The sequence below is a fragment of the Opisthocomus hoazin genome, chromosome 4 (genome assembly GCF_030867145.1).
Source record: "Opisthocomus hoazin isolate bOpiHoa1 chromosome 4, bOpiHoa1.hap1, whole genome shotgun sequence".
NCBI lineage: Eukaryota > Metazoa > Chordata > Aves > Opisthocomiformes > Opisthocomidae > Opisthocomus > Opisthocomus hoazin.
The window spans coordinates 10,730,673-10,746,215 of NC_134417.1; the positions used below are offsets into that span (position 1 = coordinate 10,730,673).

The 15,543-nt window shown below is 40.2% G+C and overlaps 2 protein-coding genes across 2 annotated transcripts in view; both read left to right on the plus strand.

The window, feature by feature from the left end:
- The first annotated feature begins 2,240 nt into the window (after window positions 1–2,240).
- CCL20 (C-C motif chemokine ligand 20) lies at window positions 2,241–4,352 on the plus strand. Its single transcript, XM_075417324.1, has 4 exons — window positions 2,241–2,351; window positions 2,609–2,723; window positions 3,488–3,565; window positions 3,853–4,352. The coding sequence occupies exons 1-4, from the start codon at window positions 2,270–2,272 to the stop codon at window positions 3,878–3,880; spliced, it is 303 nt and encodes a 100-aa protein (XP_075273439.1). The 5' UTR covers window positions 2,241–2,269; the 3' UTR covers window positions 3,881–4,352.
- A 1,872-nt stretch (window positions 4,353–6,224) lies between these two features.
- DAW1 (dynein assembly factor with WD repeats 1) overlaps window positions 6,225–15,543 on the plus strand; it is a 32,697-nt gene continuing 23,378 nt past the window's right edge. The window contains exon 1 of the mRNA XM_075417325.1: window positions 6,225–6,297. Coding sequence (XP_075273440.1) covers window positions 6,234–6,297 — 64 coding nt within the window. The 5' untranslated portion in view covers window positions 6,225–6,233. The remainder of the gene's footprint in view (window positions 6,298–15,543) is intronic.

The window sequence follows — 15,543 nt, forward strand, 5'->3', positions numbered from 1 at the left end:
AGCCAGTTAAGGTATTAGCTTACCTAACCAACAAACATTATGATCATCCCAATCAGTTATGTCTCAAGTCTCAGACTAATGAGGGAGAGGTGAATTTAGGGAGAAATATGTACATTAGCAGGACAGCAGACAAACTGATCTCTTTCAGAAGGTTTTGTTAACAATTTTAAAAATTATTGTTTACCTAGTGCTTTTAATACTCTTGATACTAATCCATGGATAAGAATATACGGTTACAATCTTGAGAGTCTTGGAAAGTTCTCTTTCTAAAGCAGCTGGAGACTTTGCTAGTATCAACATTAGAGTGAAATGGCAAGGTGGAAGTGGAGGAATGCAGATTGATAGCCCAGTGCCTAATTTTCATAGCTTCTTAAAGGCAGATGGTTGATAGAGACTGGATGGTGTGAACTCCTGCTTAAAAGATAAGTAAACAAAAATCCCAGGTTGTTACCAGACAGGCAGTCAAAAAAAAAAAAATGAAGTGGTGCTGATGGGGAAGATCAAGAATTGCTTATTGCCAACCTGATGCTTCTTGGTACCTGTCAATCCAGAAATAGTTATAAGTGATTCATGTTTAACTGTTCTTATCTTTATGGAAAGGAAAAAGTTATCAAGCCGAACTTCCGTCATTTCAGATGTTGTCATTCTAGTTAGCTATTTTGTAGCATTGCCTAATGCTGACAGATCGTCCTTAAAACAGGTCAGAAATAGCTCCATACTGAGAGCACAGATCTTTATGTATTTTAACGGCATTTCACTACGATCCACAAAGCAGTTGAAAAAAGCAGAGTACATCAGGGCATGGGATCTTTATTGCCTCTTCCCCTGTCCCTTGGCCTATGATAGTGGCTTTGAGGAGAAGCATCTCCACCATCTGTGACACCATGCATGCTGCAAGGCCACTCATACACACCCCAGCCGTACGAGCTTCCCTAAATTCTGGCTATGATATAAATAAATTAATTTCTTTGAATAACAATTGTTCTAGAGTTTGAATTTTTTACATTTCTAGGAAGAAATAATAGGAACACACCATTCGTGAGAAGTACTGGCAGCCTGCAAAGAACAGAAGGTATGTAATTATGAACTATGACCGTGCCCCTGAGCTCTAACTTACAAGAAGCTACTTAAAGCTCAGGTTACTCTATATCTACGTGGAGCTGGTAGCAGCTCCTGTGTACACCAGCTGACCGGGGCATGGCCTGCAGCCATTGCATTCACCTCACACAGGTCACTAAACGGCATTGGAAAGTAACAGCCTTCCGTAGCAGCTCAAACAGTGTATTTGCAGTGATGGCAGAGCCTCTCTCCGGGGGTTTCTTCCGAGCCATGTGAGGTGATTTTAAGATTGTGTGTGTTTTAGGTGAATGTTCAGGAGTCACAATACTTGGGTACAGTTAGGCATGGGAAAGTAACAAGATACAGCTATTGCTCACACACAGCATTGATACGTTCTGGACAGTACAGATTCAGTAGAAAATATAGACCCCACTTCAAGCTGCTTTTAAGATAACTCTGTTTTAGATGAAATAGTTCAGGTGTGTAACAAACTGGCAGAAAGTGATGGCAGTGAATATATGGTAAGAGAAACTCCAGAAAAACCCATTTCCATGAATATGCAATGTTGCTCACATGTGCCCACCAATATTACAACCTAGAGCACAGAAAGCAGTAATCTGGAAAGCGTGATGTTACGGCGTTGGCCAACAAGTAAATGTTAATGTAGTGTTTTGGTATCATTGCAGATAGTTACCCAGCTCCTGTGAGCGTGCCATACTGAAATGAATCTGGCTGGGTTAGACCCACATCCCTCTGCCCCCAAGCTGGGTTTATTAAACTAGAGCACAGCAGATACACAGTTTCTGTAGGTAACATTGAGAGTTACCTACATTTGACTTTCCTCATTTCACAACCCACACTCCTACCCTTAAAAATACGCATGCTTCACCCACAGAACCATTACCTCACAGCCTTTTATTTCCTTTTCTTTTTGGCTGAATCTTCTAACCTACTTAAAAAAAAAAAAAAAAAAATTTCCCCAGCACGCTGTTATCTCCAGTTATAGCACCAGGAAGGTGTGCTGGGGCTGAACGGGGCACGATGGAATTTGCCGTGGGGAAACCCGCTGATGACAGTGGAACCCGCCCGCGTGTGAATTCCCGCGGCTCCCGCCACCCCTTTATAAGCGGGTGGAGGTGCGGCAAGGCTGGCAGGACAAGCAGGCAGCAGCCGAGCACTTGCTGGAGCACAGCTGCTGCGTGGAGTGGAAATGGCTGGCTGGAGCAGCAAGAGCTTGGTCCTGGTTTCCCTGCTGGGGCTCCTGACACTGCTCCTGTGTGGCACCTCTGAAGGTGAGTGGGCTTGGGCGTTCTGCCCCACGAAGCGGCTCTCGGTGTTGGCTCACCAGCCATGCCAGGGTGGGCATGCTTGCAGCTGCCAGCAGGTCGAGGGCGAGGTGGAAGGGAGTTGGTTCAGCAGAGTCTGCTGCCTAATCCTCCTCTGCTGTTAACAGGGAGCTGGATGGTCAGGGGGCTGAACAGCAAGTACCCCAGGCAGCACGGCAGTGTGGTCCAAATGGGTATTACTTAGCCGTTTTCTTTCATTCCAGCACAAAGCAACCAGGATTGCTGCCTGTCTTACACCAAAGTGCGCCTGCCTCGGTGGGCCCTGAAGGGTTACACTGAACAGCTCTCCAGTGAAGTCTGCGATATCCATGCCATCATGTAAGTTACTTTTCAGACAGTCCTCTGTTTTTTCTGACACGTGTTAACCTTTAGATGTCTGTTTGGGCAGAAACAATGATTTGGACATTAGAAGCATGATTTTTTCTTGCTTTTTAAAAAACATTAACTGAATAAATTGTATACAGGGCCTGTCAACAAAATACACAACCTTTAGTTGACAGGGACTACTAACTCACAGGACAGCCATACAATATAAATAATAAATCTGTTTAGGAATCAGCTGTGCAGACACGCTTCATCTCCAGCTGTGGGCCATGATAGCCAACAACAGGGTGTTCTCTTGCCAAAACCTGTTAACAAACACATAAGCGACAAGAATTTTCTTAATTCACAGAGATCGGAATTTTTTTTCCACAAGGTTTTAACCTGCTAAATGTTGATCTGTCACCTTACTTTGACAGCAACTATTCTCTTTAGTTTCACAAATTATATCTGGCTTCCAGCAAAGCTTTTTGTCTCTATAGTTCCAGTAAATTGCACGCAACTTTACAGTGCAGAAAATGATCCCTGAGACTGAAGCAGCTATTGCATTTAAATTTCATTAGGTGTTTCTTATAGTTCATATGGTGTTGGAGGGGTTGTGGAGCATCCCATGTCTACCTGATAATTACAAAAGCAGTTGCTATTGTTTATTATATAGAGAAATTATGATGCGTATTTTTTGACCAAATGCATCTTCACAGCATTTACTAGCAGAGATTTCTAATGATTTACTGATCTCTTTATCATTATTTCTTTTCCAGTTTCCACACCTACAGAGGGCTGAAGGCCTGTGTAAATCCTCAGGAAGGCTGGGTGAAGAAGCATCTTCTTTTCCTGAGGTAGGAATCTAAAAATCTAAACACTGCTAGCCTGATGAAAACAGAGCATGTGCAAAAGCCCATTTCTTAAATCTCCTGAACTTCACCTCCCAATGGCAATGCTGAGCACATTTGTCTTTCCATCTCTTGTCAGACATGGCTAGTCTTCTCGGGGACAGTCATGTCACATGTCCCCTTTTTCTACTGGAGGTATTCTCTCAGGAGATGCTATATTTTGGAAGGAGAAACCTATAACTGACCTGTAGCCAAGGCCATTATTTACGTGTGTTCTCTCATTCTTTTAACAGCCATAAGCTCAAGAAGATGTCAATGTGACACGGTTTCCAGCAGGGAACAAAACACAGACGTGGCTGAAGAACCACAAGGTTCAACCTCTCGGTTGAGATCGTCATCTTGTACACTGTTGTGTGCTTACTCACCACTATCCCTGGCTTCTTTGGAACCGTTGAACTTCTTGAGTTGATTCATATTGCATCGCTGTTTTGCTTGAATTAAGCATTTTGTTAAAGTTTCTATTTTTACTAATACATGTACGTTACTAAAATGACATTGAGTACTGTTTAGTAAGGATTACCTTAAGCTGTTGTACAGAGTATGAATTTTATTAAGTTTATTGCATGTTATTTTTGTTTCATTCAGCATGTGTAAAGCAGGTTATTTATTCTGTTTATTTTTGTTAGTTCTTTGGCACTGTCTTGTGCCAAAATGTTTCTTTTTAACTGTAGTTAGCATTATAGTACTTCTTGAACTATTGTTAAACAATGTCTGCTTGTGGAAAAAATGGAAATTGGAGTTTTTTAAAAAAAAATGTTAAAATCTGGACTTTGTGTGATATGTTTATTTTTTTACTTGAAAAATGTGACTTCCCCTTGAAATTAATTCCTTTGCTTATGAGCCTCCAGCTGAAACAATTACACAACTGTACTCACATCCGTTAAAGCCACTTTCCACCTTGCTCACTTTGTTTGCCCTGTGGGTAGCTATGATCTCCACAGGATAGAATTCCTTCCTCTCTCCCCCCAGACAACAGCTATATATGAAGATTTTGCTTTAACATCAGGACCTGTTCCTAGCTCAATGTCATCTTAATCAGATTTGAAAGAATTTCTTTTACTAGTTTCTGTATTTATTCAGAAGAAACCTTACACACAGTGCTACAGAGCCATCTTCTACCTCATTCACTGAGAAGGATTATGACTATGGTAACATGGTCTGCACTCAAGGGCTGTCTCTAGAGGAGAAATTTGCAGTGCTTTCCTCCCTTTTATGTGTTTCCTGTAGTATCCTGTGACTTCTAGTATAATGAGATTTTCCTGATGCAAGATCTCTTGATGGACATCCGCAGACACTACTGCAGTACAAATGATGCCTGATAAAACTAACAGGACTTCCTGGAGTAGGTAGGACATGCGTGCAGGTTGAATGGGGAAGGCTGCTCAGCTTTTTAGGTACTATTACATGGCCCATGTGGACTTCAGGGACGTGACCAAGTAGGCTGTGCAGGTTTAGTCTTCTCATTGTCAGTGCCAGAGTCTTGCAGATACAGCTGGGTCTTGGCTTTTGGTACAATTTAGTCATAGAGATAGAAGCATTAATTCTAATTTATTTTAAACTTAAATGTAAAGTATTTTTGGTGTCCTTGAGAGAGGAGCTGAGAAGTGTTGGATTTTCTACTTCGTGTTCATGAGTGTAAGGCTGTTATTTTCTGGTTTCAAAATTTGCTAGAACCTAATCTGCTTGCTGCTCTGCAGATATGGGAACTGGCAATTCTCTGTGGGTGAAGCTCTGAAGGCACAAGATTAATTGGCTTTAATTTCCAGCAGGTGGATTCCATGTCCCTGATATTAAGGGCATCATGAAAGAAGCTATTGGCTTCCCAGGGATGAGTAATTACTCAGCATGTTCCCTGGGGATTTCCATAACTTCTGGGCCAAACCGCAGAGCTCTGTCTCATACCTGCCAGTACTGGTGCAGGCTCTTCTTTGGGTTCAAAGAGCTTGCAGACTAAACCAGGCACCAACAAAATGGAATGGACAACATGAATGGATTCGTGTTAAAACCATCAGAAGATGAGGTTCGCCCAAGCCTCCCTTGGGAATAGGTAGGCATCGGTGGAGGTGTTAGGAACCAGAGCTATATATGAACTTGGTGGAGGAAAGCCTGGAGTCCAAGCTAGCAAATTCAAAGCAGGGAAGCACAATAAGCAAGTGAAGACTGATGTGTGAAATTATGTGGGTGGCTCTTTGTACTCCCAGGTCAGGCCTGTTGAAAGTTTTGCATTGCTTCTGCAACTCATCCTTCCTCTTGTCAGCCATTGGCTCCATTGCCACAAAAACCTAGATGCTTCGTCCATAGAGCTATGAATCATGGAGGTTATTTTTTTTTAGTTCCTCTTATTCTGGTTGAATATTTTTTTTATAACCAACCTCATTGGAGGAAAAAAAAAAATTCAGAATCAGTTTCTGTGCTTAATAACATAGATCAATAGTGTTGTTATGTTACCAGCAGGAAATTCCATGTAAAAATAGCATGTCCCTCCACTCATTCCTGAAGATACAAACAGGTATTATAAGCGGGTGCTGTGTGTCCAAATTCATCAGATTCAAGGCATGTTTTTGTGAGTAAGTAAGCTTAAGTAGCCAGTAAAGTTCTGACAGCTCTGAAAATCATGACCATTTCTAGGAAAACCTTAATCCTGATTACTTTGGTGGGGCTATTCTGCATTTGTGTAGGTAAGTTTCTTTTTCCTCTGTATCTCTGACCCTCAGCTCCTAATTCCACATGTTCAATTTTGTTGAAGAATTTGAGTTGCAGTATTAGATGGTCATTTGGGGACTTTTTTCTTCCCTTTGTATATTTTTTTAAAAAACAAATTATTTTTTTCTTGCAAAATGCCAATGAGGCATTTTTTTACAGCTTGGCTATAATTTGGATCAGTGGGTGTGAGAGCTTCCCCTTCGAAGTCTCAGCACAACTTCATACTTTAGTTCCAAAGTCTCCTGCTCTTGCTGTATTGAGATCAGTTCTTGGTGATTCCTGTGCATGCTGGACTATTATTATTGAATCCTATTTGTGCATATTCTTTCTGTGGGTTTTGTTTGTTTGATTTGTTGTTGTTTTATTATTATTTTAAATTTTGCTTCTTTCTTAACTCTTTTTTTTTTTTTTTTTTCCTTAAAGCAATCTCTCACCATTCCCAGTCAGAATATTGCAGCATTTCATTAGCTTGGTATATTTCTCAGAAAATTTTCTCTTCATATATGGACTCATAATTAGATTTACTAATTTCTTAATACTTTTTTCTCCCGCTCCAGCACAAAGCAACCATGATTGCTGCCTTTCTTACACAGAGGAAAGTGCCTCCTAGGGCTCTCATCAGTTACATGGAGCAGCTGTCAGTAGAAGCCTGTGAAAATAACGCTATTTCAAAGAAATTCAGTAGTATGACCAATATTGATTAGCATTGCCTGATGCATGGATTTGGATCTGTTCTAGTTCTGGATTTGGCTCTGTTCTTGGCTAGTGGAAAAATGTGTTTAATTACTATATTTTTTCATACCTGTGTATAGTCCTATGAAATTATCTATATAGAAAAAGGTGACAATGAGGAATGGCTTTTAGTATGCATTTTTATCTGTCACTGCACACAGTTTAAAAACCAGCAGGTGTTAAATAAGGTAGCAGAGATGTTGATGACAAAAATAACTTAGCATTGCATGGGCAGTGATTTTTATAAGGAATAGTAATCTTTCTGATTTCATTTTGCTGTTAAAATATAAAACCTGCCACATCTCATCTGCTGGGTTAGTACTAACAAGTTATTTGTCGCATTACTGTTCAGTTGATGGTAGCTCCTAACTCTCAGTTGAAGACTGTTTTTTGTTCCTCATCTCTTTTATTCCACCTCCTACATACGTAGTAAAGCACGTGCAAATCCAAGAGACAAATGGGTGAAGACCCTTCTTAACCTGCGCCATGCATGTCTTCAAGTATATTATCTCACCAAAAGCCAAGCATTACTGGCTGTGCTCGGTGACAATGACACTTTTAGCTCTTTCAGAGGAGTGTTGATAATTGGTCAGTTATTTTCAATTACCAATGCCAACAAGCCCATATGTGACTCAGCTACACTCCTGATGAACTGGAATGCATCGTTCAGGTGTAATTCTGTTGAGCAGAGAATTCGTCAACCAAGAAGGGCTTTAGTATTATTACACTGTCACTCCATTTTAATGGCATACGCCCAGCTGGGTAAACATCCAAAACAATACAGATGATCAGTTGTAATAAGCCTTCCGTATGCTGAGCTCAGCTGTGTTATGCCCTGACAGTCTTATTTCAAATACCAGGCTATAGGCAACTTCCTTTGCCAAAATATGAATCATGCAAGAAGTTTTTAGTTTTCAGACTAAAACCAGTGCATTATGTATCCTAAGTTTACTAAGTGATTATAGTTGTATGACTGTACATAAATGGAAAACTATGATCTGTGTTCCTTTGATCTTGTGGTTGCTCTGTTCTGGGAGGTGTCAGCCTTAACTGTCCAGTACTGCAGTCCTAACTCTGTCAGAGGTTATGAAATTGCTGTGTTTGTTCCTTCTGCATTATCAGTTGCAGACAGGTTCCAGTCAAAGCTCACCAAGAGTTGCTGGCGTTAGATCTTATAAATATGATATACAATAGATACAGTGCTGTGGCTGCTACTACATATTAAGCATAGTCTATTGCTTATGTATCTACTACTGTGAATAAAACCAGGCACTTGTTTAATAGTCTGTTATCTTCCTTGAATTTCTAGCGTCATTCCAAGATTATGCAATCCAAAACACATATTAAAGGTAAAGGCATCAGATGAAACTTAGAATACTGTATGCTTTAAAAGCAAAAATGTCACAGGAAAAGTAGAGACTAAAATACTATTGTTAATTGTTATTATTAAATTTACAACAGTAATTATATAGTTTTGCTGATATGACTTCAGTTATACTCCCAAAATAAAGTAACAAATTTTATTTGTAAGCATCTGCATCTACATTTCTGTGTTCCTGAAATTTTGTTACTCCTTAACTTTAAATTGAAAACTCAATTGTTTTACACTCTCTTTGTATCAAGTCTGGGTTGAGATCCCCTGAAAAAAACTGATATATGGACATTATACAGAGCATAAGGAATTGTGCGGGATGCACTTGCAATGCCTGTTCTGTTCTAAAGGGATTTCATTTACCATCACAGCCACACAGCTGCATGTACAAAAGTGAGGAAAAGAGGGATTGTGCATGGCAGATTCTCGTAGACTAACAGCGCCAGCAAAGGGATAAGAAAATCCAAGGAGAAAGAGCTACCTGTCTCTGCGAAGAGGTGACTGATGTAAGTGGGAGTTGACTTTGTGTATGGATATCTGTTCTGTGGATAAAAAGTCTCTCTCAGTTTCTGTTAAATCTGGTTTCTTCCCAATTGTTAATGTTGTTATTGGAGAGATGTCAAGGAACACATGAGATGCAATCACTAAGGTTCATTAAATACATCATTAACTCCTACATGCATTAATTTACAGACCTAACCTCTTGGTTAAATCCGTTTGTATGATCTCTGGATTCAATGCATTCCAGTGTAGTAGGTTTTCACAATACTCAGTCACCTGAAGTATCTCGATTTACCTAAAAATCTCAAGCTTCACAGTGATTTTTTTTCTGTAGTCCTCAAAATTACGGAGACAGCCTTGGAAAATAATAGATGAATAAGAACAACTCAATGGCTTTTCACACCTAAGCTAGCTGTATGATGTTTTGATATCTGACTCATTTTTGAGAGGCAGCTGTCGTAATGAAATTTAAAGGGAAGGTTATTACCATGTTTCTTGCAATGAGCACTGCTTTCAGTTATCAGAAATTATGATCTTGAGCCAATTTTCAGTGGAAAAAAAATCGCAGTCCTGGCTGAAGTTAAAGATGCATATGTTCTTTCTGCCTGTTTGGCTTATAGTGTTTTTTTCCATCTTCACTTCTTTACTGCTGGAGATGGATGTAATAGTCCACTGGCTTTGGAGAAGATTTAGCGTGCTCAAGAGCTAACATTAACTGTTGCCTGTGCCATGGTAAATGAGAATACATGGAAAGCTGTAATAAGATATCAGATACGCTTTTTTGTTAGTTGGAGGCTTCTCAGCCTGCGAAGAATAACTCACTTGGTAAGACATGCTCATGGTAAGAACGAGGGAGAGAAAGAGACAAACCAATTTGTGGAAATGGGAACAGTGTGGCCTAGTACCTGGGCTCCCTGGTGAGAAAGCCTGAATGACAGGATCCCTTCAATAGACACCTACAGGATACAGTAACTTAGGAAATAAGTATTGAGATAGTGCGGTTGGAGTACCATGCTAAGTGAAGGCATGTACCACAGTGTATGAAACACAGCACAAAGTATTTCTCATTTCTAAGTTAAACTTCAGGTACATTTGTGATGCAAATTGTAACTGTCTTCCGGCCATGTGGCCATAAGACAAGGCAAAACATTTACATGTAGGCAAAAATTTTGTGTAGGGTGGTCTAGTACAACAAAATTGTACTAGACTCCTCCTATACCTTCTGGATGATAACACTGAATTAAAACAGAGATTGTTCTTGAAGGAAGATGGCTTGCAAAGGGACAAACTCTCTACCAAGAATTCATATAACCAATATTGAGGGGTGACAGCCTCTTCAGGTACCAAGGGCAGAGGAACATTACATCTGTAAGAAGCTACAGATGAATACCTGGCTGGGGGCATAGCAAGGTTTTATGCACTGACCATCAAGCCATCTAATTAGGGTTGTGTCAGTGGACATGGGTTCAAGAAAGTGGTCCAATTTGCAGTGAAATTGTCAATTACAGTGTCAAGATTAAACTAGTAGTTTAATATCCTTGCAGCGTCATTGGTCAGGTACAAAGCTAGGAAGAACATTATAAACTTACAAAGTAGGCAAATGGGAACTTCAGAATGATAGATTTAATATGGCAGATAAATCAGAGATGCAGAGTGGTCACTGTGGTGACTTAAAACTGTTCCCTCAAATGTGGCAGTGTCTCACGTATGAATAAACTTTGTTATACAGCTGTATTTATGGAATAGAAAGCAAAACATTAATATAAAAACGTCATGCATATCTGAAAAATGATAGTATTTTAGCTATATGCCTTGCTACAGTGCTTTCTTTTTTCAAATGTACATTTGCTAGAGCTGGTTGAAAAACATGATTATGTGTGGGGCATCTGTGGGCATCTGAATGTTTCATCTTGTTATGACTAGGAATAAATGGTCAAAATGTCTTTCAGAGTCAATACAAATCTCCAAGATATCTAAGATACTGCAAATCTCAAAGAGTTGCTCACTCTATAGCATCCTCCAAGCTAGTATAAGAGCTGGCAAAAACATTTTATGAATTTGAAAGTGGGTAGTGCTGTATTAATTAATTTCAATGAATGGATGATTTACATATATATATTTTTTTTTGCACATCCATATGAAATACATAAAAACTGACGGTAAAGAAACTTAGAAAACAAGAAACACAGAGGCAATGCAACAGGACTACCACACCTAGTGAAGGCATATAGATATGTAGAAAACATGATGGTTTCTGTGAAACGCTTAATGAATTTTGCCATTATAAAAATGAAATATAAAAGCCCAAATGAGTCATTTTGACTTATTAATTAAAAACAATGGTGAGACGAACACACTTTCACTTTAATGAAGTGTTTTCTAAAGCAAAGTGGCTTTCACTACTTATCTTTTTCAATTCTATTGTAGACTTACTAGAAATCCTGTTATTCGTCAGGAGCTTTTTACTTCCTCCTGACTCAGAGTGGTTTGACCCAATTGTGTGTTCCATCTATGTAGGAGAAGTGCTCCTCTATTTTCCTCACTACGTGCATCCGGATACCTCACTGGCTTTCATCTTGCAGCTCAGATAATCTGACTGCAGAATACTTCTGTAATTACTTGATACTGTCAGCTTTGCTGTCTTGACTGGATGACACAGAGTTCTCCAAAAGGTCTTCAGCCCCCTACAGTCTGCACCACGGAAAGAAAGATTAAAGGCATTTCTGAGTTCTTCTCAGAGAGGGTAAGATAGATAGATCTTCTTTTTTTTTTTTCCTTGGAGGTTTTTTTGTTGTCAGGTCTACCCATCAGCTTGGCAAAGGTTAGGAGGAAAGGCCCTCCCTTAAAAAGCGTACAGCAAGGAAAAGCTTTTTTCAACTAAATGAAAATTTGACTGAAACAAGCAAGAATGTATGGAATTTGCCTGACTGCATTGGATATGTAAGCAGAGTGTCAGAAATGGCGGATGGAAGAAAAGAGCAAAGAAAAGAACTACTGTTCCTTTCTGGTACATTGTTATTATCTCACTGTAAGTAAATAACACATGTGAAGAGAAACTTGTAGGTCACACACACTTTCTAGGCAGACAGCAACTACTAATTTTTTTTTTTAATTCGAGATAACATTAAATTATCAGCCATACAAAGCTGAAAAACAATGTTTGGGAAAGAGAGCACATTGTTCTTTAACACACTGTCAGCTCTTTCTCCCAGAATAGCTCTTGCATAGCAAATAGCAAACTCCCAGAAGATCATGTTCCCTATACAAGTAATATAGTTTCAACATTTTTAATGCCTGCGGTGTCATGATTAGCACTGGAAATAACAGAACAGAAGTGAGCTCTAGCAATGCATGAAGAAGTGTGTGTATAGCGCTGTCTGGTTGGGCAAGAGTAAGCAGGTTATCCACGCCAGAATAAAAGAATCTTGGACAAAATTACCTAAACCCATTTAATTCACCAAGTAGAAACACGGAAATATCAAAGCACAGATAGACCTGACAGCTACGAGAAAGAACAGCACGTGAGAAAGGACCACATGCAAGAACTCCCCTTCGTAAAAATTCACTGCACCCGTTACTAACACAACAGAAATAGGAAGTGGCTTTCTACATCTTTCCCTTAACTCAGACTACTCTTGGGCTGGCCTTTCTGATTCAGTTCAGTATACCGCAGACTGACCTACTTCAGAACAAGTGGGTCATGAGACAACTTTAAATCAGGAAGCCTAAAACCCACTCTTCTCTGCAAGCAAGAGTGTGTTTGAGTCAGAAACACTTTCTTCTTGTTATCCTTCTTAGGACAGTACCTTGGCTCAAGAGAGATTTTTCAGAACCTCTGTTGGCACAAAGAACCCAGAGCTCTCAGAAAGAAGCTCTTCATTGTAACTATATTAATCTTGCTTCATACTGTCCAACACAGTTGTCTCCAGCACTCTAGATAAGTGTACAGTGCAGCCTTTCAAAGCCTTTTGAGTATTGACTGATAGTGAGGTTTGTAGTATCTTAACTTGCTGCTGCTCCTGCAAACTGCTGACGTAACCAAAAGTGCACAGGGAGCAACTGATGCATAACTTATCTTTCCAGGCTGACAACATCAATACATTTGATCTATGTACATAAAAGCTGATTATCTATCTCACCCAGAGATAAAAATGACTTCAGATCCCAGATGAATGTCTCAGCACATAATTTTTTCTTTCCAGTGTGTTTTGAACTCTCTACAGTGGGTATGCAGATTCTTTGAAACTGGCCTTTCCTGGCTTAGAGGCCATGTGCGCTCCTTGGATGCTAGAAAATATCAGGGCAACAATTTTGCCCCAGCAGGCTAAAAATTTTCCTTCTAAAAGTATACACTAGTTGCGCATTTTGCTGTACTCGAAAGAGAGATACATTTCTGCTTAACAGTCAAGGCTTAGTGGTATGGACTTTAGCTAGTCTGCTATATCATCAGAGTCCCTGCCTGACTAGTCGTCAAGTAACTGGTTGTGTTTAAGTCCTTTCCTTCCTTCCCTCATTATAGTTTTCACCCTTGCTGCCTTAAGTCTCCTTTGGTAATCCTACCTGTGCTACCACTCTGGTTCTATTTTGTCTGAGGCCTGATTTGATTTATCATCTTCCAGTGTCATTATTGTCTCTTAATCCCAGGCGATGACAAGCTGTGAGGTGTGCATGTTCAGATGGAGATCTACAGCAAGAGAGCGAGGAGACAATGAGCTGAACATCTCAGAGCTTTGCAGCCTTTCCACTTCCTTCTCCCCTGTTTAGACTGGGGACGCATTTTCATTTTCTGTGTCTCATGAAAAGCAAACAAAAAAAAAGCTTGTTGGCATATGATATGCAAAGCCTTGAAAAAACGATTGTTCAAGAATAATTGATTCAGTGATGGAAATGCAACCCTGAAGTACAGAATTGAAGAGATGCTTACCACATAAGTTACAGCTGAACGACATAAGTTACAGCTGAACGACAGACTCCTTATTTATGGTGTAGAGAAGTATCAAGCCTTTAAATTTGACAAAAAAAATTAAATGTAGCACTTCCAGTTGGTGGTAAGTAATACTGAAGGCACCAGAAAGGCTGCATGGATGTGTGTTTGTGAAGAACAAAGAAGGTGTTAATGTAGGAAGCAGTGCCCACGCCGTGTTCATTGTTCGCATCACTTAAGTTAAAAGAACAGAAAAATATTTATATTCTGAAATTATAATCTGGGTGGATACATATTATGCTAAACAAATACAAAAAGCTATTAAGAAATTGGAGACCAGCAAGAATAGGGTTGTTCAAAAAGTTCTTTTTGAATAGGGTTCGTCCAAGTAAGTCAATTCAGTTGGAAAGCTGTTTGGATTATTTGTTTTCAATAAAAATATTTCTTATCTGCCTCAAGACTTTCCACATACAAATAAGACAAAAGATTTAAACAAATAAACGGGAATCAAAAACCCAGAGACCACTCTGTCCCCCAGTCATGTCCCAAAGTAAACCTGGAATTGGCCATTTTATTTTACTTCCTGGCTTTCAAAAACCAAAGGACTGTCTTCAAAGTGAAGCTGTAGGGAGCCATATGGGCGTTTTTGGAAAAGTCACGTACTGTTAAACACTGACTGGGACTGTCTTCTGTTGACCCGTTGTCAACAACGTGGGCTATGACGAGATTTGCTAAATGAAAATGTGTTCGCTGCTTCCCCCTATTGATGTCCTACAGTCACTTCTGCATAAAGCTGGACTCACATTTTTAGATCTATCACTACATTATCTTTTAATGATTCCACGTTGGTTATCTCTTTTCAAATAGATTTTTTTTCTTCTGTCTTTGGTGAAACAGTGTTGTCATACTCATATATCTGTCCTGAGTTTCTCTTTATAAAAATACAGCTGAGATGTTTTTTTCTTCCTTGCCTGCTTTCCTTAGTACTTGACTATTTGCTTTTCAAATAGCTTTCGTACATTTGTGATGCCGTTACTTGTGGCTCTTTAGCACTCCTATTTATCCTTTTTTTAGCGCACTCTAGCATTTGAAGAACTGGAACTTTCCTTTCTGCGGCACAAACTGGAAGCCCTGGCAGCTTTGTATGAATTACAGCGTGAGTAGTTCTCTAGCTGATGGCATTCGGGGTAGTCAGCACGAGCTGTGAAAATGGCAGAAAAGCCTTGCAATACTAAGTGAAAGAACAACAACAGGCAGATAAAAATAAGCGGGGATAATTCTAAACCTATGCAAATGTGAGAAAGCAAACTTAAGTTTGGCTAAACAGTCATGGGCTTCCAGCCAGCTGTTACTACTCTGGTAACATCTTGCAGTTCTGCTGAAATAGCAGTCCCTGAACGTTATGCATTCACAGAGGAGTATGGGGAGTGGGAAATAAAATGGCACCATGCTGCCATTATCAGACCAGCTCCCTCACGGGAGGCCTCAGCTGGGGGCAGGAGGAGGACATGGCCGTGCCGAATGCCTTGGCGGTGCGGCCATGTCCTCCTCCTGCCCCCGCCGCGCAGCCACCAGGGCCAGCAGTCAGCTCTCCGCACTGGGCCTCGCCTGGAGAAGCGCCGCCATCTTTGACCCAGCCACCTCAGCCCGAGGGCAGCCCGCCACGCCGGCGACCTGCCGGCCCAGGGCGGG

Excerpts from the sequence above, each read along its gene's own strand:
- CCL20 (XM_075417324.1), top strand. The coding sequence starts at position 2,270 with ATGGCTGGCTGGAGCAGCAAGAGCTTGGTCCTGGTTTCCCTGCTGGGG. Across the intron at positions 2,724-3,487 it reads TGCGATATCCATGCCATCAT|TTTCCACACCTACAGAGGGC; the intron begins GTAAGTTACTTT and ends TTTCTTTTCCAG. Across the intron at positions 3,566-3,852 it reads AAGCATCTTCTTTTCCTGAG|CCATAAGCTCAAGAAGATGT; the intron begins GTAGGAATCTAA and ends TTCTTTTAACAG.